Here is a 23,720-nt window from a genome sequence, read left to right on the forward strand (position 1 = left end):
CCCAAAGCCTACTGCTAAAGCAACACTCGAGTGGTGGAAGGGGAAACGTGTAAATGTTCTTGAGCGGCCGAGTCACAGCCCAGACCTTAATCCAATGAAGAATCTGTGGTCAGACTTGAAGATCGCTGTTCACCAGAGGAACCATCTAACTTGAAGGAACTGGAGCCGTTTTGCCTTGAGGAGTAGGCAAAAATCCCAGTGTCCATTTGTGGACAGCTCATAGAGACTTATGCAAAGTGACTTTCAGCTATAATAGCCCAAAAGGAGGCTCCACAAAGTACTGACTTTAGGGGGTGAATAGTTATGCACACTGAAGCTTTCAGTTATTTTGTCCTATTTGATGTTTGCTTAATAAAGAGAAAACCGAATGTTCACAGCTCTTGGCATGTTCTTTAAAATGAAAAAAACAAAACAAAAAGGAAATTACAGGTTGTGAGGTACTAACATGAAAAATGCCAAGGGGGTGGGGTTAAATACTTTTGCAAGCCACTGTACATGTGTGTGAGCTCAGAGGAAAGACTTTACATTGTGGGTATATGACCATTGAAGGAACTGACCTGGGTGTTTGGAAGTGCCGGCACAAGGCTTCCTGAAAAACGGCTTCACTATTGTAAGCTGGAGACTTCACCACACTGACATGAAGCAACGTGGCAACTGGAGGCTCCACGAGAGCAGATCGTCCTTCCCGCGTGGGCTCGGTGTGTAACCGCTGCAATGTCGGGAAGAACAAGATGAGTAACGGTGCGTGGTCCGATGGTCACAGCAGATGATACAGTCAGGAGGCCTCGCGACCTACACAGACCGGAACCATCTAATAATGTCATCACATCCCCTTACTATATACCGTGCCGCCAAGTCTGCTGGGAGAGGACACACCCCATTGTCTGTGTGTCCACCTCACACCCCTGGGTCATGGGGGGCCGGAAGTTTCACACCTCTTTTCACTTGGGCTGTGACTATTTATTTTATTCACTTATATAGCGCCATTAATTCCACAGCTTTACATCGGCACTGTCCCCATTGGGGCCCTCAGTCTAGATCCCCTATCTGTAGGTCTTTGGAGTAACATAGTAACATACATAGTAACATAGTTAGTAAGGCCGAAAAAAGCTATTTGTCCATCCAGTTCAGCCTATATTCCATCATAATAAATCCCCAGATCTACGTCCTTCTACAGAACCTAATTGTATGATACAATATTGTTCTGCTCCAGGAAGACATCCAGGCCTCTCTTGAACCCCTCGACTGAGTTCGCCATCACCACCTCCTCAGGCAAGCAATTCCAGATTCTCACTGCCCTAACAGTAAAGAATCCTCTTCTATGTTGGTGGAAAAACCTTCTCTCCTCCAGACGCAAAGAATGCCCCCTTGTGCCCGTCACCTTCCTTGGTATAAACAGATCCTCAGCGAGATATTTGTATTGTCCCCTTATATACTTATACATGGTTATTAGATCGCCCCTCAGTCGTCTTTTTTCTAGACTAAATAATCCTAATTTCGCTAATCTGGGTATTGTAGTTCTCCCATCTCCTTTATTAATTTTGTTGCCCTCCTTTGTACTCTCTCTAGTTCCATTATATCCTTCCTGAGCACCGGTGCCCAAAACTGGACACAGTACTCCATGTGCGGTCTAACTAGGGATTTGTACAGAGGCAGTATAATGCTCTCATCATGTGTATCCAGACCTCTTTTAATGCACCCCATGATCCTGTTTGCCTTGGCAGCTGCTGCCTGGCACTGGCTGCTCCAGGTAAGTTTATCATTAACTAGGATCCCCAAGTCCTTCTCCCTGTCAGATTTACCCAGTGGTTTCCCGTTCAGTGTGTAATGGTGATATTGATTCCCTCTTCCCATGTGTATAACCTTACATTTATCATTGTTAAACCTCATCTGCCACCTTTCAGCCCAAGTTTCCAACTTATCCAGATCCATCTGTAGCAGAATACTATCTTCTCTTGTATTAACTGCTTTACATAGTTTTGTATCATCTGCAAATATCGATATTTTACTGTGTAAACCTTCTACCAGATCATTAATGAATATGTTGAAGAGAACAGGTCCCAATACTGACCCCTGCGGTACCCCACTGGTCACAGCGACCCAGTTAGAGACTATACCATTTATAACCACCCTCTGCTTTCTATCACTAAGCCAGTTACTAACCCATTTACACACATTTTCCCCCAGACCAAGCATTCTCATTTTGTGTACCAACGTCTTGTGCGGCACGGTATCAAACGCTTTGGAAAAATCGAGATATACCACGTCCAATGACTCACCGTGGTCCAGTCTATAGCTTACCTCTTCATAAATACTGATTAGATTGGTTTGACAGGAGCGATTTCTCATAAACCCATGCTGATATGGAGTTAAACAGTTATTCTCATTGAGATAATCCAGAATAACATCCCTCAGAAACCCTTCAAATATTCTACCAACAATAGAGGTTAGACTTACTGGCCTATAATTTCCAGGGTCACTGTGTGGGAGGAAACCAGAGGAAACCCAAGCAAACTCCTCGCAGACGTTGTTCTTGGTGGGATTAGAACCCAGGACCCCAGTGCTGCAAGACTTCAGTGATAACCACTGAGCCACTTATTGTTTGGAGTTCAAAAGGTAACAAGCGTTCATTCACTGACCAATGTGGTGCTGAACCGGGAGCGGACGCACTGTACCATCCGGGAGCGGGGAAGGGACCTCCAGCGACTGAGGCTGCAGCATAAGGCGAGAAGCCTACTCTCAGCTCATGCTTCACTCTCACTGGGACACTTCTGTCCTCCTCCATTTCGGATGATTCATTTTGGTCCAAGAACTGAAGAGCTGCCTATTCCTTTCTAACGGCGTGTATGTGATGGAACTGATGTTGTGTGAAATATGGCGGATTACTGGCGTTACTGCTGGTTATGGAGAGGAATTAACAGAAGGGGCGTCCGGTAGCCCATTTACTGGAGTGAGTGTTATATAGGGGTGCTGAAGTAGCACGGGGCCCAGAGTTACACACGAGGAAACAAGCTGAGGGAACGTGGGGGGCAAGTATGGAAGCAGAGGGACACAGAAACCACAAAGACAGACAGCAAAGAGCGGTCAGAAAATGTGAAGGCAAGAAGGCCGTAACACTGTGAAAGGAGGCTGAAAAAGGCACGGCGGGCGCAACACTGTGAAAGGAGGCTGAAAAAAGCAAGAAGGCCGTAACACTGTGAAAGGAGGCTGAAAAAGGCACGGCGGCCGTAACACTGTGAAAGGAGGCTGAAAAAGGCACGGCGGGCGCAACACTGTGAAAGGAGGCTGAAAAAAGCAAGAAGGCCGTAACACTGTGAAAGGAGGCTGAAAAAGGCACGGCGGCCGTAACACTGTGAAAGGAGGCTGAAAATAGCAAGGCGGGCGTAACACTGTGAAAGGAGGCTGAAAAAGGCAAGGCGGCCGTAACACTGTGAAAGGAGGCTGAAAAAGGCACGGCGGGCGTAACACTGTGAAAGGAGGCTGAAAAAGGCACGGCGGGCGCAACACTGTGAAAGGAGGCTGAAAAAAGCAAGAAGGCCGTAACACTGTGAAAGGAGGCTGAAAAAGGCACGGCGGGCGTAACACTGTGAAAGGAGGCTGAAAAAGGCACGGCGGCCGTAACACTGTGAAAGGAGGCTGAAAAAAGCAAGGCGGGCGTAACACTGAAAGGAGGCTGAAAAAGGCAAGGCGGCCGTAACACTGTGAAAGGAAGCTGAAAAAGGCAAGAAGGCCATAACACTGTGAAAGGAGGCTGAAAAAGGCACGGCGGCCGTAACACTGTGAAAGGAGGCTGAAAAAGGCACGGCGGGCGCAACACTGTGAAAGGAGGCTGAAAAAAGCAAGAAGGCCGTAACACTGTGAAAGGAGGCTGAAAAAGGCAAGGCGGGCGTAACACTGTGAAAGGAGGCTGAAAAAGGCACGGCGGCCGTAACACTGTGAAAGGAGGCTGAAAAAAGCAAGGCGGGCGTAACACTGAAAGGAGGCTGAAAAAGGCACGGCGGCCGTAACACTGTGAAAGGAGGCTGAAAAAAGCAAGGCGGGCGTAACACTGAAAGGAGGCTGAAAAAGGCACGGCGGCCGTAACACTGTGAAAGGAGGCTGAAAAAAGCAAGAAGGCCGTAACACTGTGAAAGGAGGCTGAAAAAGGCACGGCGGCCGTAACACTGTGAAAGGAGGCTGAAAATAGCAAGGCGGGCGTAACACTGTGAAAGGAGGCTGAAAAAGGCAAAGCGGCCGTAACACTGTGAAAGGAGGCTGAAAAAAGCAAGGCGGGCGTAACACTGTGAAAGGAGGCTGAAAAAGGCAAAGCGGCCGTAACACTGTGAAAGGAGGCTGAAAAAAGCAAGGCGGGCGCAACACTGTGAAAGGAGGCTGAAAAAAGCAAGGCGGGCGTAACACTGTGAAAGGAGGCTGAAAAAGGCAAAGCGGCCGTAACACTGTGAAAGGAGGCTGAAAAAAGCAAGGCGGGCGCAACACTGTGAAAGGAGGCTGAAAAAGGCAAGGCGGCCGTAACACTGTGAAAGGAGGCTGAAAATAGCAAGGCGGGCGCAACACTGAAAGGAGGCTGAAAAAGGCAAAGCGGCCGTAACACTGTGAAAGGAGGCTGAAAAAGGCAAGGCGGGCGTAACACTGTGAAAGGAGGCTGAAAATAGCAAGGCGGGCGTAACACTGTGAAAGGAGGCTGAAAAAGGCAAGGCGGCCGTAACACTGAAAGGAGGCTGAAAAAAACAAGGCGGCCATAACACTGAAAGGAGGCTGAAAAAGGCAAGGCGGCCATAACACTGAAAGGAGGCTGAAAAAAGCAAGGCGGGCGTAACACTGTGAAAGGAGGCTGAAAAAGGCAAGGCGGCCATAACACTGAAAGGAGGCTGAAAAGGGCAAGGCGACCGTAACACTGAAAGGAGGCTGAAAAAGGCAAGAAGGCCATAACCCTGTGAAAGGAGGCTGAAAAAAGCAAGAAGGCCGTAACACTGTGAAAGGAGGCTGAAAAAGGCAAGGCGGCCGTAACACTGTGAAAGGAGGCTGAAAAAAGCAAGGCAGCCGTAACACTGTGAAAGAAGGCTGAAAAAAGCAAGGCGGGCGTAACACTGTGAAAGGAGGCTGAAAAAGGCAAGAAGGCCGTAACACTGTGAAAGGAGGCTGAAAAAAGCAAGGCAGCCGTAACACTGTGAAAAGAGGCTGAAAAAAGCAAGGCAGCCGTAACACTGTGAAAAGAGGCTGAAAAAAGCAAGGCGGGCGTAACACTGTGAAAGGAGGTTGAAAAAGGCAAGGCGGCCGTAACACTGTGAAAGGAAGCTGAAAAAGGCAAGGCGGCCATAACACTGTGAAAGGAGGCTGAAAAAGGCAAGGCGGCCGTAACACTGTGAAAGGAAGCTGAAAAAGGCAAGGCGGCCATAACACTGTGAAAGGAGGCTGAAAAAGGCAAGGCGGCCATAACACTGAAAGGAGGCTGAAAAAAGAAAGGCGGGCGTAACACTGTGAAAGGAGGCTGAAAAAGGCAAGAAGGCCGTAACACTGTGAAAGGAGGCTGAAAAAGGCAAGAAGGCCGTAACACTGTGAAAGGAGGCTGAAAAAAGCAAGGCGGCCATAACACTGAAAGGAGGCTGAAAAAAGAAAGGCGGGCGTAACACTGTGAAAGGAGGCTGAAAAAGGCAAGAAGGCCGTAACACTGTGAAAGGAGGCTGAAAAAGGCAAGAAGGCCGTAACACTGTGAAAGGAGGCTGAAAAAAGCAAGGCGGCCATAACACTGAAAGGAGGCTGAAAAAAGAAAGGCGGGCGTAACACTGTGAAAGGAGGCTGAAAAAGGCACGGCGGCCATAACACTGAAAGGAGGCTGAAAAAAGCAAGGCGGGCGTAACACTGTGAAAGGAGGCTGAAAAAGGCAAGGCGGCCATAACACTGTGAAAGGAGGCTGAAAAAAGCAAGGCGGCCATAACACTGTGAAAGGAGGCTGAAAAAGGCAAGGCGGCCGTAACACTGTGAAAGGAGGCTGAAAGGCAAGAAGGCCGCCTGAAGGGTCTGGTTGTGTCTAAAGAGAATCACACCAAGTACCACCACTCGGCGCTTTACGATGGGACCCATCATCCAACTGCACCTTCGCACATGCTCGTTTCCACTCCGTCTCCACCCGCTCGCCTTTGTGTGACAGCTTTGGCTTCATACGGCCACAGAACGGAGGAGATCGATGGAAACCAAGCAGGTGGGAAGGTGCGGCTGGATGAATGGCCGCCATGATGCTCCGAGCGTCTGGACTTTGTGTGATGGCCCCTCCATTGACGGCTGGTTAGAAGACAATGGCCAATGTTCTCTACGAGATAGGAATAACTTCACCAGACGACAAGCAGTTACAGAACGTTTTCTTCCAGGTGAAGAAATGATGGTTAATGTGCCCCGATGAGGAATCCGTCCCGCAGAACAGCAACAGACCAAATGTAATCTCATCAAATAGAAAATCAAGCTGTAAAGATTCCAGAGGAATCATCATCATCATCATCGATAAAGAGCCTGAAAGAAAAATGTAACTGTTGGGGGACATTCAAGTGTTTCGGAAACTTACTACAATCTGCCTGACCACATCACATCCTAAGACTCCAGGATCTTCTCCGTCATTCAGACCACAGTCTCGGGCAGAGGATCTGTTTTGGAAGACGTGTGATTGGCTGAACGGCGGCGGCAGCTCTACACGGACGGTGCGTTGTCACGATCATGGATGACATCACGTCCTGAGGACTTCACCTGGATCACAACATGCAGCAATCCCTCGTATTCCGGCCATAGTGGAAGATCAGGAACCGCTCGTCTCCACAACTCATGTTTCCCGGAAAGCCAAGGTTGTTCTACTCTGGCAAATTCTCACATCTCTGGCCAACATCTTTGTAAATTGATGGCAAGACCAATAATGATTCCAATCCATTCGTGCCGGATGGGTTTTATGGGCGCCGTGGCGTCCATGACAGAACTTGTCCAATATGTTAAAGGGAAGCTGTAATGTAAAATAACGCTATTTACCTGCAGATGGAGGGTTAATCTACAGCAGCGGTCCCCAACCTGTAGCTCGGGAGCCACATGTGGCTCGCAGTGCCATGAATTGTGGCTCGCGGCTCTCTGCCAGCTCGGTGCATTAGCTGCAGGTCTAGCAAACAGATATGAGGAGAAAATCTAAAAATGATTAATTTTGTGTGTAGCCCTGAACCGAAGAGCTAATCTGATGCACATATATTGGTTTTAGGGGTTTTAGAGATAATTTAAGTATGGGACGTTGGAGACAGGATGACAGCACCTGTCGGATAAGGTGCCTGAAGCTAAATGTGACAGTCTGGATAGGAGAAGACTGAATGGGAGTATTGTGGGGACCGCTGGATCTTGTTATACTGCTTTGGGGTGATTTCTGTGGAAAAGCTTTGGTTATCATTATACCCGTAATGGGGGCTCTGGTTGCCTGTGAGGGGGAGGGAGCAATATGTGGCTCTCTAGGTCAGAAAGGTTGGGGACCACTGATCTACAGGATAATCAAGCTGTCACTCCATGTGGCGCCCGCACCATTAACTATTCCTCCAGGTCACGTTCATGTCAGTTACGGGAGCAGAACCAATGTGGTCAGTCATCGCTCAGTGTATAGAGCGCGGCAGCCGTAACCGCACCTGGCACTGACTGACAGCATGAATGATAAGCTCTGCACCTGAGCCTGCTGTCAGTCAGTGGCGGCACAGTCTCAGTATCTGCTCAGTGTATAAAGCATGACAGCCGTAACCGCACCCGGCACTGACTGACAGCACTAATGATAAGCTCTGCACCTGAGCCTGCTGTCAGTCAGTGGCGGCACAGTCTCAGTATCTGCTCAGTGTATAAAGCATGACAGCCGTAACCGCACCCGGCACTGACTGACAGCACTAATGATAAGCTCTGCACCTGAGCCTGCTGTCAGTCAGTGGCGGCACAGTCTCAGTATCTGCTCAGTGTATAAAGCATGACAGCCGTAACCGCACCCGGCACTGACTGACAGCACTAATGATAAGCTCTGCACCTGAGCCTGCTGTCAGTCAGTGGCGGAACAGTCTCAGTATCCGCTCAGTGTATAGAGCGCAGCAGCCGTAACCGCACCTGGCACTGACTGACAGCACTAATGATAAGCTCTGCACCTGAGCCTGCTGTCAGTCAGTGGCGGCACAGTCTCAGTATCTGCTCAGTGTATAAAGCATGACAGCCGTAACCGCACCCGGCACTGACTGACAGCACTAATGATAAGCTCTGCACCTGAGCCTGCTGTCAGTCAGTGGCGGAACAGTCTCAGTATCAGCTCAGTGTATAGAGCGCAGCAGCCGTAACCGCACCCGGCACTGACTGACAGCACTAATGATAAGCTCTGCACCTGAGCCTGCTGTCAGTCAGTGGCGGAACAGTCTCAGTATCCGCTCAGTGTATAGAGCGCAGCAGCCGTAACCGCACCTGGCACTGACTGACAGCACTAATGATAAGCTCTGCACCTGAGCCTGCTGTCAGTCAGTGGCGGCACAGTCTCAGTATCTGCTCAGTGTATAAAGCATGACAGCCGTAACCGCACCCGGCACTGACTGACAGCACTAATGATAAGCTCTGCACCTGAGCCTGCTGTCAGTCAGTGGCGGAACAGTCTCAGTATCAGCTCAGTGTATAGAGCACAGCAGCCGTAACCGCACCCGGCACTGACTGACAGCACTAATGATAAGCTCTGCACCTGAGCCTGCTGTCAGTCAGTGGCGGCACAGTCTCAGTATCCGCTCAGTGTATAGAGCGCAGCAGCCGTAACCGCACCCGGCACTGACTGACAGCACTAATGATAAGCTCTGCACCTGAGCCTGCTGTCAGTCAGTGGCGGAACAGTCTCAGTATCAGCTCAGTGTATAGAGCGCAGCAGCCGTAACCGCACCTGGCACTGACTGACAGCACTAATGATAAGCTCTGCACCTGAGCCTGCTGTCAGTCAGTGGCGGAACAGTCTCAGTATCAGCTCAGTGTATAGAGCGCAGCAGCCGTAACCGCACCCGGCACTGACTGACAGCACTAATGATAAGCTCTGCACCTGAGCCTGCTGTCAGTCAGTGGCGGAACAGTCTCAGTATCAGCTCAGTGTATAGAGCGCAGCAGCCGTAACCGCACCCGGCACTGACTGACAGCACTAATGATAAGCTCTGCACCTGAGCCTGCTGTCAGTCAGTGGCGGAACAGTCTCAGTATCAGCTCAGTGTATAGAGCGCAGCAGCCGTAACCGCACCTGGCACTGACTGACAGCACTAATGATAAGCTCTGCACCTGAGCCTGCTGTCAGTCAGTGGCGGAACAGTCTCAGTATCAGCTCAGTGTATAGAGCGCAGCAGCCGTAACCGCACCTGGCACTGACTGACAGCACTAATGATAAGCTCTACCGCTGAGCCTGCTGTCAGTCAGTGGCGGAACAGGCGCCAAGGAAGGCAAGCGAGGCGCCAAGGAAGGCAAGCGAGGCGCCAAGGAAGGCAAGCGCGGCGCCAAGGAAGGCAAGCGCGGCGCCAAGGAAGGCAAGCGCGGCGCCAAGGAAGGCAAGCGCGGCGCCAAGGAAGGCAAGCGCGGCGCCAAGGAAGGCAAAATGAGGCGCCAAGGAAGGCAAAACGAGGCGCCAAGGAAGGCAAAACGAGGCGCCAAGGAAGGCAAAACGAGGCGCCAAGGAAGGCAAAACGAGGCGCCAAGGAAGGCAAAACGAGGCGCCAAGGAAGGCAAAACGAGGCGCCAAGGAAGGCAAGCGCGGCGCGTAGCTCCAGACAGCGAGGCGGTGGGAATGTTCTCAGTGAGCCGAGTCCGTCTGGTGTGAACCGTGTCATACACCCAGCGGTTACACCGAGAATTCATCATCATTATCTTCTCTCTCGTCGTTAACCCCTTCTCCCCCAGGGTGGTTTGCACGTTAATGACCGGGCCAATGTTTACACTTCTGACCACTGCCCCTTTATGAGGTTGTAATCTGGAACTTCCATGGATCCCGATGATTTGCAGGATGTTTTTTCGCGACATGTTGGACTTTATGGTAGTGGTGACATTTATTCAGTATAACTTGCATTTGTGAAAAAAAACAGAATTTTATCAAAAATGTCCCAATTTTCCAACTTTGAATTTTCCTGCCCATAAATCACAGATCAGTCACATAAGACACAATATCATTTCCCACATCAGCACAATCTTGGAAACTATTTTTTTCTTAGAAAGTTATAAGGGTTAAAAGACCCCAACATGTGTTGTGTAATGTCCCCTGAGTACGCCGAATGGGGGGGATGGGTTGGGGGGGGTGGAGTGTCGCACCTATTATGTGGGGGGGGGGGGGGGGAACAGTCATGGGGGGTGGAGGGAGGGAAACGTTGCACCTGTCATATGGGGGGAGGGGAACGTCGCACCTGTCATGTGGGGGGGGGGGATGAATGCTGCATCTGTCATGTGGGGGGGCGTTGCACCTGTAATGTGGAGGGGGGGGGGGGGGGAACGTCGCACCTGTCATGTGAAGTGAAGGGGGGGGGGGGGGGAACGTCGCACCTGTCATGTGGAGGAGGGGGAACGTCGCACCAGTCATGTGGAGGGAGGGGGGGAGGGGGAGCGTCGCACCAGTCATGTGGAGGGAGGGGGGGGGGAACGTCGCACATTTCATGTGGAAGGCGGGGGGAACGTCGCACATTTCATGTGGAAGGGGGGGGGGGGGGGAACGTCGCACCAGTCATGAGGGGGGATGAATGCTGCATCTGTCATGTGGAGGTGGAGGTGGGGGGGGAAGAACGTGCTTGGCGAGGTGCCTGTTCCTGCAGACAATGGCCGTGTGTGACCGCAGTGTCTGCCATCTCAGGTCCCCCGTGCCCCCGGTGTGCAGGCGGTGGCCATTCTCACCTGTATCAGGACCTCGGAGACTGCGCCGTTTCCTCTGCTCAGGTTGAAGGCGAGGGTGGCGGAGATGACGGCGTTGCCCGCAGCCTCGGCTCCCGGTGCCAGGCAGGGGCTGCTCAGCAGGTGCTTGTACTTATGTGGATGCCCCAGGCAGAGCTCCGCGGCCACGACCATCGCCAGGTGGCGCCTCCCCACGCCCTGCGCTGACACCCACACCCACTCCCGGTGGTACAAACCCAGGACGCGCAGCTGCCTCTTGCTCACCCACAAGGCGGAGCCCCGATCCACAGGACCCCCAACCTCCTGCAGCCTCCCCGCCCGAACCAGCGACTCCGCATCAATGGGGGCCACACGGAGCCTCACAGGAAGCGGGGCCCGAGCAAAACTGGAGACCAGAGGAGAAAGATCAGAGGGGCCCCCCGAGGCGTCCAGGAAACTGCCCGAAGCACCCCCGGAAGAGGGAACCGCCATGGGCCGCAGACAGGGCCACCGCCCCACCTCCTCTACCAGGGGCCCCCGCCCAACCGCCTCTACCAGGGGCCCCCGCCCAACCGCCTCTACCAGGGGCCCCCGCCCAACCTCCTCTACCAGGGGCCCCCGCCCAACCTCCTCTACCAGGGGCCCCCGCCCAACCGCCTCTACCAGGGGCCCCCGCCCAACCGCCTCTACCAGGGGCCCCCGCCCAACCTCCTCTACCAGGGGCCCCCGCCCAACCGCCTCTACCAGGGGCCCCCGCCCAACCGCCTCTACCAGGGGCCCCCGCCCAACCTCCTCTACCAGGGGCCCCCGCCCAACCTCCTCTACCAGGGGCCCCCGCCCAACCTCCTCTACCAGGGGCCCCCGCCCAACCTCCTCTACCAGGGGCCCCCGCCCAACCTCCTCTACCAGGGGCCCCCGCCCAACCTCCTCTACCAGGGGCCCCCGCCCAACCTCCTCTACCAGGGGCCCCCGCCCAACCGCCTCTACCAGGGGCCCCCGCCCAACCTCCTCTACCAGGGGCCCCCGCCCCACCTCCTCTACCAGGGGCCCCCGCCCAACCTCCTCTACCAGGGGCCCCCGCCCAACCTCCTCTACCAGGGGCCCCCGCCCAACCTCCTCTACCAGGGGCCCCCGCCCAACCGCCTCTACCAGGGGCCCCCGCCCAACCGCCTCTACCAGGGGCCCCCGCCCAACCTCCTCTACCAGGGGCCCCCGCCCAACCTCCTCTACCAGGGGCCCCCGCCCAACCTCCTCTACCAGGGGCCCCCGCCCCACCTCCTCTACCAGGGGCCCCCGCCCAACCTCCTCTACCAGGGGCCCCCGCCCAACCTCCTCTACCAGGGGCCATTGCCTAACCTCCAGGTGCGGTAGTAGGGGCCCCTGCTCCTCTTCCCTCTGGTTCAATGGAGGGCCCCTTCCTGCCCCAGCCTCCATCACTGGGGGGCCCCTTCCTGCCCCAGCCTCCATCACTGGGGGGCCCCTTCCTGCCCCAGCCTCCATCACTGGGGGGCCCCTTCCTGCCCCAGCCTCCATCACTGGGGGGCCCCTTCCTGCCCCAGCCTCCATCACTGGGGGGCCCCTTCCTGCCCCAGCCTCCATCACTGGGGGGCCCCTTCCTGCCCCAGGCTCCATCACTGGGGGGCCCCTTCCTGCCCCAGCCTCCATCACTGGGGGGCCCCTTCCTGCCCCAGGCTCCATCACTGGGGGGCCCCTTCCTGCCCCAGCCTCCAGCACTGGGGGGCCCCTTTCTGCCCCAGGCTCCATCACTGGGGGGCCCCTTCCTGCCTCCATCACTGGGGGGCCCCTTCCTGCCTCCAGTACTGGGGGGCCGTCCCTCGGTACCGCGATGCGGCTGATGCGGGTGTCTGGCCCCAGGATGCCCTGCAGGGTTGGCCGGGTGTCCAGCACCAGCGCTCCGCTGTCCGGCAGCGCCTCTCCCCGGCGGACAAGCAGTGGCCCCCTGGGTGTCGGCGTCCTGCGGCTCTGCACCCCCAAAAGAACCCAATCTAAGGTAGGGGGCGAGCTGAGAAGGAGGCGCCGCGGGGTCAGGGGGCCCCTGGTCCGGAAAAACAGCAGAGAGCCCCCCGGACACCGGGAATCCGCCATACCGGACACTTCCGGGATCAAAGTGCAACCGGCGCAGGCTTATGACGTCACTTCCGCCTCCGGATACGATTACGTGCGTCCTCAATAATGACCGACGAAAGTGACGGCCCAGTGGGCGGGGCTCCGCGGTGATTACGTCACTGTTTTAGGCGTTCCTCGGATCTGCGGGAGTGACCCCGGGAGCGCGCACACCCCTGACCCCGGGAGCGCGCACACCCCTGACCCCGGGAGCGCGCACACCCCTGACCCCGGGAGCGCGCACACCCCTGACCCCGGGGCTCCTCTCATGTAGAGCTTCTGTGTTATTCCAGTATATGGCGGTGGAGGGGCGTGGCTCATGGGCGGAGCAAATCGTTGAATGACGTCCCCCTCTAATTTCACACGCTTGAACGAAAGCTCGACTGTTACCATGGCAACACGTACGCCGGCTGGAACGTCATTCCGCAGCTTAGTGACGTCACACGTTCTACGCCGCTGATAATCCGCTGAAAGGACGAGAGAAGAGGAGAAATGCCGTACAAAGCGAAGAAAGAGAAGGTGAGAGACAGCCGGGGAGAAAAGAGACAGCCGGGGAGAGGGAGAGACAGCCGGGGAGAGGAGAGACAGCCGGGGAGAGGAGAGACAGCCGGGGAGAGAAAGAGACAGCCGGGGAGAGGAAGAGACAGCCGGGGAGAGAAGAGACAGCCGGGGAGAGGAAGAGACAGCCGGGGAGAGGGAGAGACAGCCGGGGAGAGAAGAGACAGCCGGGGAGAGAAAGAGACAGCCGGGGAGAGAAGAGACAGCCGGGGAGAGAAGAGACAGCCGGGGAGAGGGAGAGACAGCCGGGGAGAGGAGAGACAGCCGGGGAGAGGAGAGACAGCCGGGGAGAGGAGAGACAGCCGGGGAGAGGAAGAGACAGCCGGGGAGAAAAGAGACAGCCGGGGAGAGGAAGAGACAGCCGGGGAGAGGGAGAGACAGCCGGGGAGAGGAAGAGACAGCCGGGGAGAGAAAGAGACAGCCGGGGAGAGGAAGAGACAGCCGGGGAGAGGGAGAGACAGCCGGGGAGAGGGAGAGACAGCCGGGGAGAGGAGAGACAGCCGGGGAGAAAAGAGACAGCCGGGGAGAGGGAGAGACAGCCGGGGAGAGGAGAGACAGCCGGGGAGAGGAGAGACAGCCGGGGAGAGGAAGAGACAGCCGGGGAGAAAAGAGACAGCCGGGGAGAGGAAGAGACAGCCGGGGAGAGGGAGAGACAGCCGGGGAGAGGGAGAGACAGCCGGGGAGAGAAAGAGACAGCCGGGGAGAGGAAGAGACAGCCGGGGAGAGGGAGAGACAGCCGGGGAGAGGAAGAGACAGCCGGGGAGAGAAAGAGACAGCCGGGGAGAGGAAGAGACAGCCGGGGAGAGGGAGAGACAGCCGGGGAGAGGGAGAGACAGCCGGGGAGAGGGAGAGACAGCCGGGGAGAGGAAGAGACAGCCGGGGAGAAAAGAGACAGCCGGGGAGAGGGAGAGACAGCCGGGGAGAGGAAGAGACAGCCGGGGAGAGAAGAGACAGCCGGGGAGAGGAAGAGACAGCCGGGGAGAGAAGAGACAGCCGGGGAGAGAAGAGACAGCCGGGGAGAAAAGAGACAGCCGGGGAGAGGAGAGACAGCCGGGGAGAGGAGAGACAGCCGGGGAGAGGAGAGACAGCCGGGGAGAGGGAGAGACAGCCGGGGAGAGGGAGAGACAGCCGGGGAGAGGAGAGACAGCCGGGGAGAGAAGAGACAGCCGGGGAGAGAAAGAGACAGCCGGGGAGAGAAGAGACAGCCGGGGAGAGGGAGAGACAGCCGGGGAGAGGGAGAGACAGCCGGGGAGAGGGAGAGACAGCCGGGGAGAGGGAGAGACAGCCGGGGAGAGGGAGAGACAGCCGGGGAGAGAAAGAGACAGCCGGGGAGAGAAGAGACAGCCGGGGAGAGAAGAGACAGCCGGGGAGAGAAGAGACAGCCGGGGAGAAAAGAGACAGCCGGGGAGAGGAGAGACAGCCGGGGAGAGGGAGAGACAGCCGGGGAGAGGGAGAGACAGCCGGGGAGAGGGAGAGACAGCCGGGGAGAGGAGAGACAGCCGGGGAGAGGAGAGACAGCCGGGGAGAGGGAGAGACAGCCGGGGAGAGGGAGAGACAGCCGGGGAGAGGGAGAGACAGCCGGGGAGAGGAGAGACAGCCGGGGAGAGGGAGAGACAGCCGGGGAGAGAAGAGACAGCCGGGGAGAGAAGAGACAGCCGGGGAGAGAAGAGACAGCCGGGGAGAGGAGAGACAGCCGGGGAGAGAAGAGACAGCCGGGGAGAGGAAGAGACAGCCGGGGAGAGAAGAGACAGCCGGGGAGAGAAAGAGACAGCCGGGGAGAGAAAGAGACAGCCGGGGAGAGAAAGAGACAGCCGGGGAGAGAAGAGACAGCCGGGGAGAGAAGAGACAGCCGGGGAGAGAAGAGACAGCCGGGGAGAGAAGAGACAGCCGGGGAGAGGGAGAGACAGCCGGGGAGAGGAAGAGACAGCCGGGGAGAGGAAGAGACAGCCGGGGAGAAAAGAGACAGCCGGGGAGAGGGAGAGACAGCCGGGGAGAGGGAGAGACAGCCGGGGAGAGGAAGAGACAGCCGGGGAGAGGAAGAGACAGCCGGGGAGAGGGAGAGACAGCCGGGGAGAGGGAGAGACAGCCGGGGAGAGGGAGAGACAGCCGGGGAGAGGAAGAGACAGCCGGGGAGAGGGAGAGACAGCCGGGGAGAAAAGAGACAGCCGGGGAGAGGAAGAGACAGCCGGGGAGAGAAAGAGACAGCCGGGGAGAGGAAGAGACAGCCGGGGAGAAAAGAGACAGCCGGGGAGAGGGAGAGACAGCCGGGGAGAGGAAGAGACAGCCGGGGAGAGGAAGAGACAGCCGGGGAGAGGGAGAGACAGCCGGGGAGAGGGAGAGACAGCCGGGGAGAGGGAGAGACAGCCGGGGAGAGGGAGAGACAGCCGGGGAGAGGGAGAGACAGCCGGGGAGAGGGAGAGACAGCCGGGGAGAGAAGAGACAGCCGGGGAGAGGAAGAGACAGCCGGGGAGAGGAAGAGACAGCCGGGGAGAGGAAGAGACAGCCGGGGAGAAAAGAGACAGCCGGGGAGAGAAGAGACAGCCAGGGAGAGACAGCCGGGGAGAAAAGAGACAGCCGGGGAGAGGAAGAGACAGCTGGGGAGAAAAGAGACAGCCAGGGAGAGACAGCCGGGGAGAAAAGAGACAGCCGGGGAGAGAAGAGACAGCCGGGGAGAGAAGAGACAGCCGGGGAGAGGGAGAGACAGCCGGGGAGAAAAGAGACAGCCGGGGAGAGGAGAGACAGCCGGGGAGAAAAGAGACAGCCGGGGAGAGGAAGAGACAGCCGGGGAGAGGAAGAGACAGCCGGGGAGAGGAAGAGACAGCCGGGGAGAAAAGAGACAGCCGGGGAGAGGGAGAGACAGCCGGGGAGAGGAGAGACAGCCGGGGAGAGGGAGAGGAGAGAGACAGCCGGGGAGAGGAGAGACAGCCGGGGAGAGGGAGAGGAGAGAGACAGCCGGGGAGAGGAGAGACAGCCGGGGAGAGGAGAGACAGCCGGGGAGAGGAAGAGACAGCCGGGGAGAGAAGAGACAGCCGGGGAGAGAAGAGACAGCCGGGGAGAGGGAGAGACAACCGGGGAGAGGAAGAGACAGCCGGGGAGAGGAAGAGACAGCCGGGGAGAGGAAGAGACAGCCGGGGAGAGGAGAGACAGCCGGGGAGAGGAAGAGACAGCCGGGGAGAGAAGAGACAGCCGGGGAGAGGAAGAGACAGCCGGGGAGAGAAGAGACAGCCGGGGAGAGGAAGAGACAGCCGGGGAGAAAAGAGACAGCCGGGGAGAGGAGAGACAGCCGGGGAGAGGAGAGACAGCCGGGGAGAGGGAGAGGAGAGAGACAGCCGGGGAGAGGAGAGACAGCCGGGGAGAGGAAGAGACAGCCGGGGAGAAAAGAGACAGCCGGGGAGAAAAGAGACAGCCGGGGAGAGGAAGAGACAGCCGGGGAGAGGAGAGACAGCCGGGGAGAGGGAGAGGAGAGAGACAGCCGGGAAGAGGAGAGACAGCTGGGGAGAGGAGAGACAGCCGGGGAGAGGAAGAGACAGCCGGGGAGAGGAAGAGACAGCCGGGGAGAGGGAGAGACAGCCGGGGAGAGGGAGAGACAGCCGGGGAGAGGGAGAGACAGCCGGGGAGAGGAAGAGACAGCCGGGGAGAGAAGAGACAGCCGGGGAGAGAAGAGACAGCCGGGGAGAAAAGAGACAGCCGGGGAGAGAAGAGACAGCCGGGGAGAGGGAGAGACAGCCGGGGAGAGGGAGAGACAGCCGGGGAGAGGGAGAGACAGCCGGGGAGAGGGAGAGACAGCCGGGGAGAGGGAGAGACAGCCGGGGAGAGAAAGAGACAGCCGGGGAGAGAAGAGACAGCCGGGGAGAGAAGAGACAGCCGGGGAGAGAAGAGACAGCCGGGGAGAAAAGAGACAGCCGGGGAGAGGAGAGACAGCCGGGGAGAGGGAGAGACAGCCGGGGAGAGGGAGAGACAGCCGGGGAGAGGAGAGACAGCCGGGGAGAGGAGAGACAGCCGGGGAGAAAAGAGACAGCCGGGGAGAGGGAGAGACAGCCGGGGAGAGGGAGAGACAGCCGGGGAGAGGGAGAGACAGCCGGGGAGAGGAGAGACAGCCGGGGAGAGGGAGAGACAGCCGGGGAGAGAAGAGACAGCCGGGGAGAGAAGAGACAGCCGGGGAGAGAAGAGACAGCCGGGGAGAGGAGAGACAGCCGGGGAGAGGAGAGACAGCCGGGGAGAGGAGAGACAGCCGGGGAGAAAAGAGACAGCCGGGGAGAGAAAGAGACAGCCGGGGAGAGAAGAGACAGCCGGGGAGAGAAGAGACAGCCGGGGAGAGAAGAGACAGCCGGGGAGAGGAAGAGACAGCCGGGGAGAGAAGAGACAGCCGGGGAGAGAAAGAGACAGCCGGGGAGAGAAAGAGACAGCCGGGGAGAGAAAGAGACAGCCGGGGAGAGAAGAGACAGCCGGGGAGAGAAGAGACAGCCGGGGAGAGAAGAGACAGCCGGGGAGAGAAGAGACAGCCGGGGAGAGGGAGAGACAGCCGGGGAGAGGAAGAGACAGCCGGGGAGAGGAAGAGACAGCCGGGGAGAAAAGAGACAGCCGGGGAGAGGGAGAGACAGCCGGGGAGAGGGAGAGACAGCCGGGGAGAGGAAGAGACAGCCGGGGAGAGGAAGAGACAGCCGGGGAGAGGGAGAGACAGCCGGGGAGAGGGAGAGACAGCCGGGGAGAGGGAGAGACAGCCGGGGAGAGGAAGAGACAGCCGGGGAGAGGGAGAGACAGCCGGGGAGAAAAGAGACAGCCGGGGAGAGGAAGAGACAGCCGGGGAGAGAAAGAGACAGCCGGGGAGAGGAAGAGACAGCCGGGGAGAAAAGAGACAGCCGGGGAGAGGGAGAGACAGCCGGGGAGAGGAAGAGACAGCCGGGGAGAGGAAGAGACAGCCGGGGAGAGGGAGAGACAGCCGGGGAGAGGGAGAGACAGCCGGGGAGAGGGAGAGACAGCCGGGGAGAGGGAGAGACAGCCGGGGAGAGGGAGAGACAGCCGGGGAGAGGGAGAGACAGCCGGGGAGAGGGAGAGACAGCCGGGGAGAGAAGAGACAGCCGGGGAGAGGAAGAGACAGCCGGGGAGAGAAGAGACAGCCGGGGAGAGAAGAGACAGCCGGGGAGAGAAGAGACAGCCGGGGAGAGAAAGAGACAGCCGGGGAGAGAAAGAGACAGCCGGGGAGAGAAGAGACAGCCGGGGAGAGAAGAGACAGCCGGGGAGAGGAAGAGACAGCCGGGGAGAGAAGAGACAGCCGGGGAGAGGGAGAGACAGCCGGGGAGAGGAAGAGACAGCCGGGGAGAGGAAGAGACAGCCGGGGAGAAAAGAGACAGCCGGGGAGAGGAAGAGACAGCCGGGGAGAAAAGAGACAGCCGGGGAGAAAAGAGACAGCCGGGGAGAGGGAGAGACAGCCGGGGAGAAAAGAGACAGCCGGGGAGAGGAGAGACAGCCAGGGAGAGACAGCCGGGGAGAAAAGAGACAGCCGGGGAGAGAAGAGACAGCCAGGGAGAGACAGCCGGGGAGAAAAGAGACAGCCGGGGAGAGGAAGAGACAGCCGGGGAGAAAAGAGACAGCCGGGGAGAGAAGAGACAGCCGGGGAGAGAAGAGACAGCCGGGGAGAGGGAGAGACAGCCGGGGAGAGGAAGAGACAGCCGGGGAGAGGAAGAGACAGCCGGGGAGAGGAAGAGACAGCCGGGGAGAGGAAGAGACAGCCGGGGAGAGGAAGAGACAGCCGGGGAGAGGAAGAGACAGCCGGGGAGAGGAAGAGACAGCCGGGGAGAGGAAGAGACAGCCGGGGAGAAAAGAGACAGCCGGGGAGAGAAGAGACAGCCAGGGAGAGACAGCCGGGGAGAAAAGAGACAGCCGGGGAGAGGAAGAGACAGCCGGGGAGAAAAGAGACAGCCAGGGAGAGACAGCCGGGGAGAAAAGAGACAGCCGGGGAGAGAAGAGACAGCCGGGGAGAGAAGAGACAGCCGGGGAGAGGGAGAGACAGCCGGGGAGAAAAGAGACAGCCGGGGAGAGGAGAGACAGCCGGGGAGAAAAGAGACAGCCGGGGAGAGGAAGAGACAGCCGGGGAGAGGAAGAGACAGCCGGGGAGAGGAAGAGACAGCCGGGGAGAAAAGAGACAGCCGGGGAGAGGGAGAGACAGCCGGGGAGAGGAGAGACAGCCGGGGAGAGGGAGAGGAGAGAGACAGCCGGGGAGAGGAGAGACAGCCGGGGAGAGGGAGAGGAGAGAGACAGCCGGGGAGAGGAGAGACAGCCGGGGAGAGGAGAGACAGCCGGGGAGAGGAAGAGACAGCCGGGGAGAGAAGAGACAGCCGGGGAGAGAAGAGACAGCCGGGGAGAGGGAGAGACAACCGGGGAGAGGAAGAGACAGCCGGGGAGAGGAAGAGACAGCCGGGGAGAGGAAGAGACAGCCGGGGAGAGGAGAGACAGCCGGGGAGAGGAAGAGACAGCCGGGGAGAGAAGAGACAGCCGGGGAGAGGAAGAGACAGCCGGGGAGAGAAGAGACAGCCGGGGAGAGGAAGAGACAGCCGGGGAGAAAAGAGACAGCCGGGGAGAGGAGAGACAGCCGGGGAGAGGAGAGACAGCCGGGGAGAGGGAGAGGAGAGAGACAGCCGGGGAGAGGAGAGACAGCCGGGGAGAGGAAGAGACAGCCGGGGAGAAAAGAGACAGCCGGGGAGAAAAGAGACAGCCGGGGAGAGGAAGAGACAGCCGGGGAGAGGAGAGACAGCCGGGGAGAGGGAGAGGAGAGAGACAGCCGGGAAGAGGAGAGACAGCTGGGGAGAGGAGAGACAGCCGGGGAGAGGAAGAGACAGCCGGGGAGAGGAAGAGACAGCCGGGGAGAGGGAGAGACAGCCGGGGAGAGGGAGAGACAGCCGGGGAGAGGGAGAGACAGCCGGGGAGAGGAAGAGACAGCCGGGGAGAGGAGAGACAGCCGGGGAGAGGAGAGACAGCCGGGGAGAGGAGAGACAGCCGGGGAGAGGGAGAGGAGAGACAGCCGGGGAGAGGAGAGACAGCCGGGGAGAGGAGAGACAGCCGGGGAGAGGAGAGACAGCCGGGGAGAGGAGAGACAGCCGGGGAGAGAAGAGACAGCCGGGGAGAGGAAGAGACAGCCGGGGAGAGAAGAGACAGCCGGGGAGAGGGAGAGACAACCGGGGAGAGGAAGAAACAGCCGGGGAGAGGGAGAGACAGCCGGGGAGAGGGAGAGACAGCCGGGGAGAGGGAGAGACAGCCGGGGAGAGGAGAGAGACAGCCGGGGAGAGGGAGAGACAGCCGGGGAGAGGAGAGAGACAGCCAAGGAGAGGAGAGAGACAGCCAAGGAGAGGAGAGACAGCCGGGGAGAGGAGAGACAGCCGGGGAGAGGAGAGGGAGAGACAGCCGAGGAGAGGGAGAGACAGACAGCCGAGGAGAGGGAGAGACAGAGGGGTTAGCTGCGGCTGCGCGTGAGGGGTTAGCTGCGGCTGCGCGGGAGAGGGTAGATGCGGCTGCGCGGGAGAGGGTAGATGCGGCTGCGCGGGAGGGGGTAGCTGTGGCTGCGCGGGAGAGTGTAGCTGTGGCTGCGCGGGAGAGTGTAGCTGTGGCTGCGCGGGAGAGTGTAGCTGTGGCTGCGCGGGAGAGTGTAGCTGTGGCTGCGCGGGAGAGTGTAGCTGTGGCTGCGCGGGAGGGGGTAGATGCGGCTGCGCGGGAGAGTGTAGATGCGGCCGCCCGATAGAGGTGCTTTGGACGGAGGCCATTGTGTGATGTGTCCCCTTCTGACTAGGAGCCGGTGAAGGCGCCTGTGGTTCGAGGTGCAGTGAAGAACGGTAAAGATGGAGGAGGAGCTGCTGAGGAGGTGAGTGCTGAGCAGCTTCATCACTTGTTAATTAGATAAGTAATTTCTCGCTGGTGTCGGGGCTGGTCAGGGGGTTGGCGCTGTCTCAGGTTTTGGAGTCAGGGGGCAGCCGCTCTGGCTGGTTGTCTGCGCTGCACCTCAGTGATGTGGAGCATTGGACATTACTTTGTGATGTCATCGTGTGTATAGACTGTGATTGGTTGGGGTCATTATTGGAGACTTCCTCGTGTTGGGCGGGGATCTGGTGTGGAGGTCTTCTGTGGGGGACACTCGCTGTATCATGGAGATCCACCCAGTGATGGAGATGAGCGGAGGAGCCTGCCGTCAGTCACTGTCCACTCTTGGTGCCTCCTGTGCTCCAGAACCTCTAGATTCATTGTGCAGGGTCCGTGCCCCCCGGGATCAGTGATGGTCACTTTTCTCCCTGAGCTTAATTCTTTGGCTCTTATCCCTCTGAAATTCGAGGTGCTGTGTCGGGATCTCGTAGAGGCGACCAGAGAAGGACACTTTACATTAAGGATTAGTTGTGAGAATCTTCTTACAAACGTCTCAGATTCTAATCTCGCCGTCTATATAGAAATAGTTATTTCTGGGTTTATTGTAGAAGTGGATGCGAGGTGATGGCTCCGCTCCCCTCCTCCCTGCGCAGTGACCTCTGTACAGAGCGTACCCATAGAAGTCATAGGTGATGGCTCCGCTCTCCTACTCCCTGCACAGTGACCTCTGTACAGAGCGTACCCATAGAAGCCATAGGTGATGGCTCTGCTCCCCTCCTCCCTGCGCAGTGACCTCTGTACAGAGCGTACCCATAGAAGTCATAGGTGATGGCTCCGCTCCCCTCCTCCCTGCGCAGTGACCTCTGTACAGAGCGTACCCATAGAAGTCATAGGTGATGGCTTCGTTCCCCTTCTCCCTGCGCAGTGACCTCTGTACAGAGCGTACCCATAGAAGTCATAGGTGATGGCTCCGCTCCCCTCCTCCCTGCGCAGTGACCTCTGTACAGAGCGTACCCATAGAAGTCATAGGTGATGGCTCCGTTCCCCTTCTCCCTGCATAGTGACCTCTGTACAGAGCGTACCCATAGAAGTCATAGGTGATGGCTCTGCTCCCCTCCTCCCTGCGCAGTGACCTCTGTACAGAGCGTACCCATAGAAGTCATAGGTGATGGCTCCGCTCCCCTCCTCCCTGCGCAGTGACCTCTGTACAGAGCGTACCCATAGAAGTCATAGGTGATGGCTCCGTTCCCCTTCTCCCTGCATAGTGACCTCTGTACAGAGCGTACCCATAGAAGTCATAGGTGATGGCTCTGCTCCCCTCCTCCCTGCGCAGTGACCTCTGTACAGAGCGTACCCATAGAAGTCATAGGTGATGGCTCCGCTCCCCTCCTCCCTGCACAGTGACCTCTGTACAGAGCGTACCCATAGAAGTCATAGGTGATGGCTCCGTTCCCCTTCTCCCTGCGCAGTGACCTCTGTACAGAACATACCTGTGAAATATGTATTATTTATTATTATAGCGCCATTTATTCCATGGCGCTTTACATGTGAGGAGGGGTATACATAATAAAAACAAGTACAATAATCTTAAACAATACAAGTCACAACTGGTACAGGAGGAGAGAGGACCCTGCCCGCGAGGGCTCACAATCTACAAGGGATGGGTGAGGATACAGGAGGAGAGAGGACCCTGCCCGCGAGGGCTCACAATCTACAAGGGATGGGTGAGGATACAGGAGGAGAGAGGACCCTGCCCACGAGGGCTCACAATCTACAAGGGATGGGTGAGGATACAGGAGGAGAGAGGACCCTGCCCGCGAGGGCTCACAATCTACAAGGGATGGGTGAGGATACAGGAGGAGAGAGGACCCTGCCTGCGGGGGCTCACAATCTACAAGGGATGGGTGAGGATACAGGAGAAGAGAGCACCCTGCCCGCGAGGGCTCACAATCTACAAGGGATGGGTGAGGATACAGGAGGAGAGAGGACCCTGCCTGCGAGGGCTCACAATCTACAAGGGATGGGTGAGCATACAGGAGAAGAGAGGACCCTGCCCGCGAGGGCTCACAATCTACAAGGGATGGGTGAGGATACAGGAGGAGAGAGGACCCTGCCCGCGAGGGCTCACAATCTACAAGGGATGGGTGAGAATACAGGAGGAGAAAGGACCCTGCCCGCGAGGGCTCACAATCTACAAGGGATGGGTGAGGATACAGGAGGAGACAGGACCCTGCCCGCGAGGGCTCACAATCTACAAGGGATGGGTGAGGATACAGGAGGAGAGAGGACCCTGCACACGAGGGCTCACAATCTACATGGGATGGGTGAGGATACAG

At 58.0% G+C, this 23,720-nt stretch overlaps 2 protein-coding genes across 4 annotated transcripts in view; one reads left to right on the forward strand and one right to left on the reverse strand.

Annotated features, from left to right (window-relative positions):
• Positions 1 to 11,478, reverse strand: part of PEX6 (peroxisomal biogenesis factor 6) — a 112,894-nt gene extending 101,416 nt beyond the window's left edge. For both annotated transcript variants that reach the window (XM_069768198.1, XM_069768197.1), the window contains exons 1-2: positions 10,879 to 11,478; positions 558 to 709 (exon numbers count right to left, since the gene is read on the reverse strand). In XM_069768198.1, the coding sequence (XP_069624299.1) occupies positions 558 to 709; positions 10,879 to 11,346 (620 nt within the window). In that variant the 5' untranslated portion in view covers positions 11,347 to 11,478. The remainder of the gene's footprint in view (positions 1 to 557; positions 710 to 10,878) is intronic.
• A 1,892-nt stretch (positions 11,479 to 13,370) lies between these two features.
• The window catches only part of PPP2R5D (protein phosphatase 2 regulatory subunit B'delta), a 150,526-nt gene continuing 140,176 nt past the window's right edge, over positions 13,371 to 23,720 (forward strand). For both annotated transcript variants that reach the window (XM_069768199.1, XM_069768201.1), the window contains exons 1-2: positions 13,371 to 13,497; positions 21,317 to 21,388. In XM_069768199.1, the coding sequence (XP_069624300.1) occupies positions 13,471 to 13,497; positions 21,317 to 21,388 (99 nt within the window). In that variant the 5' untranslated portion in view covers positions 13,371 to 13,470. The remainder of the gene's footprint in view (positions 13,498 to 21,316; positions 21,389 to 23,720) is intronic.

This window comes from Ranitomeya imitator, chromosome 5 (assembly GCF_032444005.1).
Source record: "Ranitomeya imitator isolate aRanImi1 chromosome 5, aRanImi1.pri, whole genome shotgun sequence".
Lineage (NCBI taxonomy): Eukaryota > Metazoa > Chordata > Amphibia > Anura > Dendrobatidae > Ranitomeya > Ranitomeya imitator.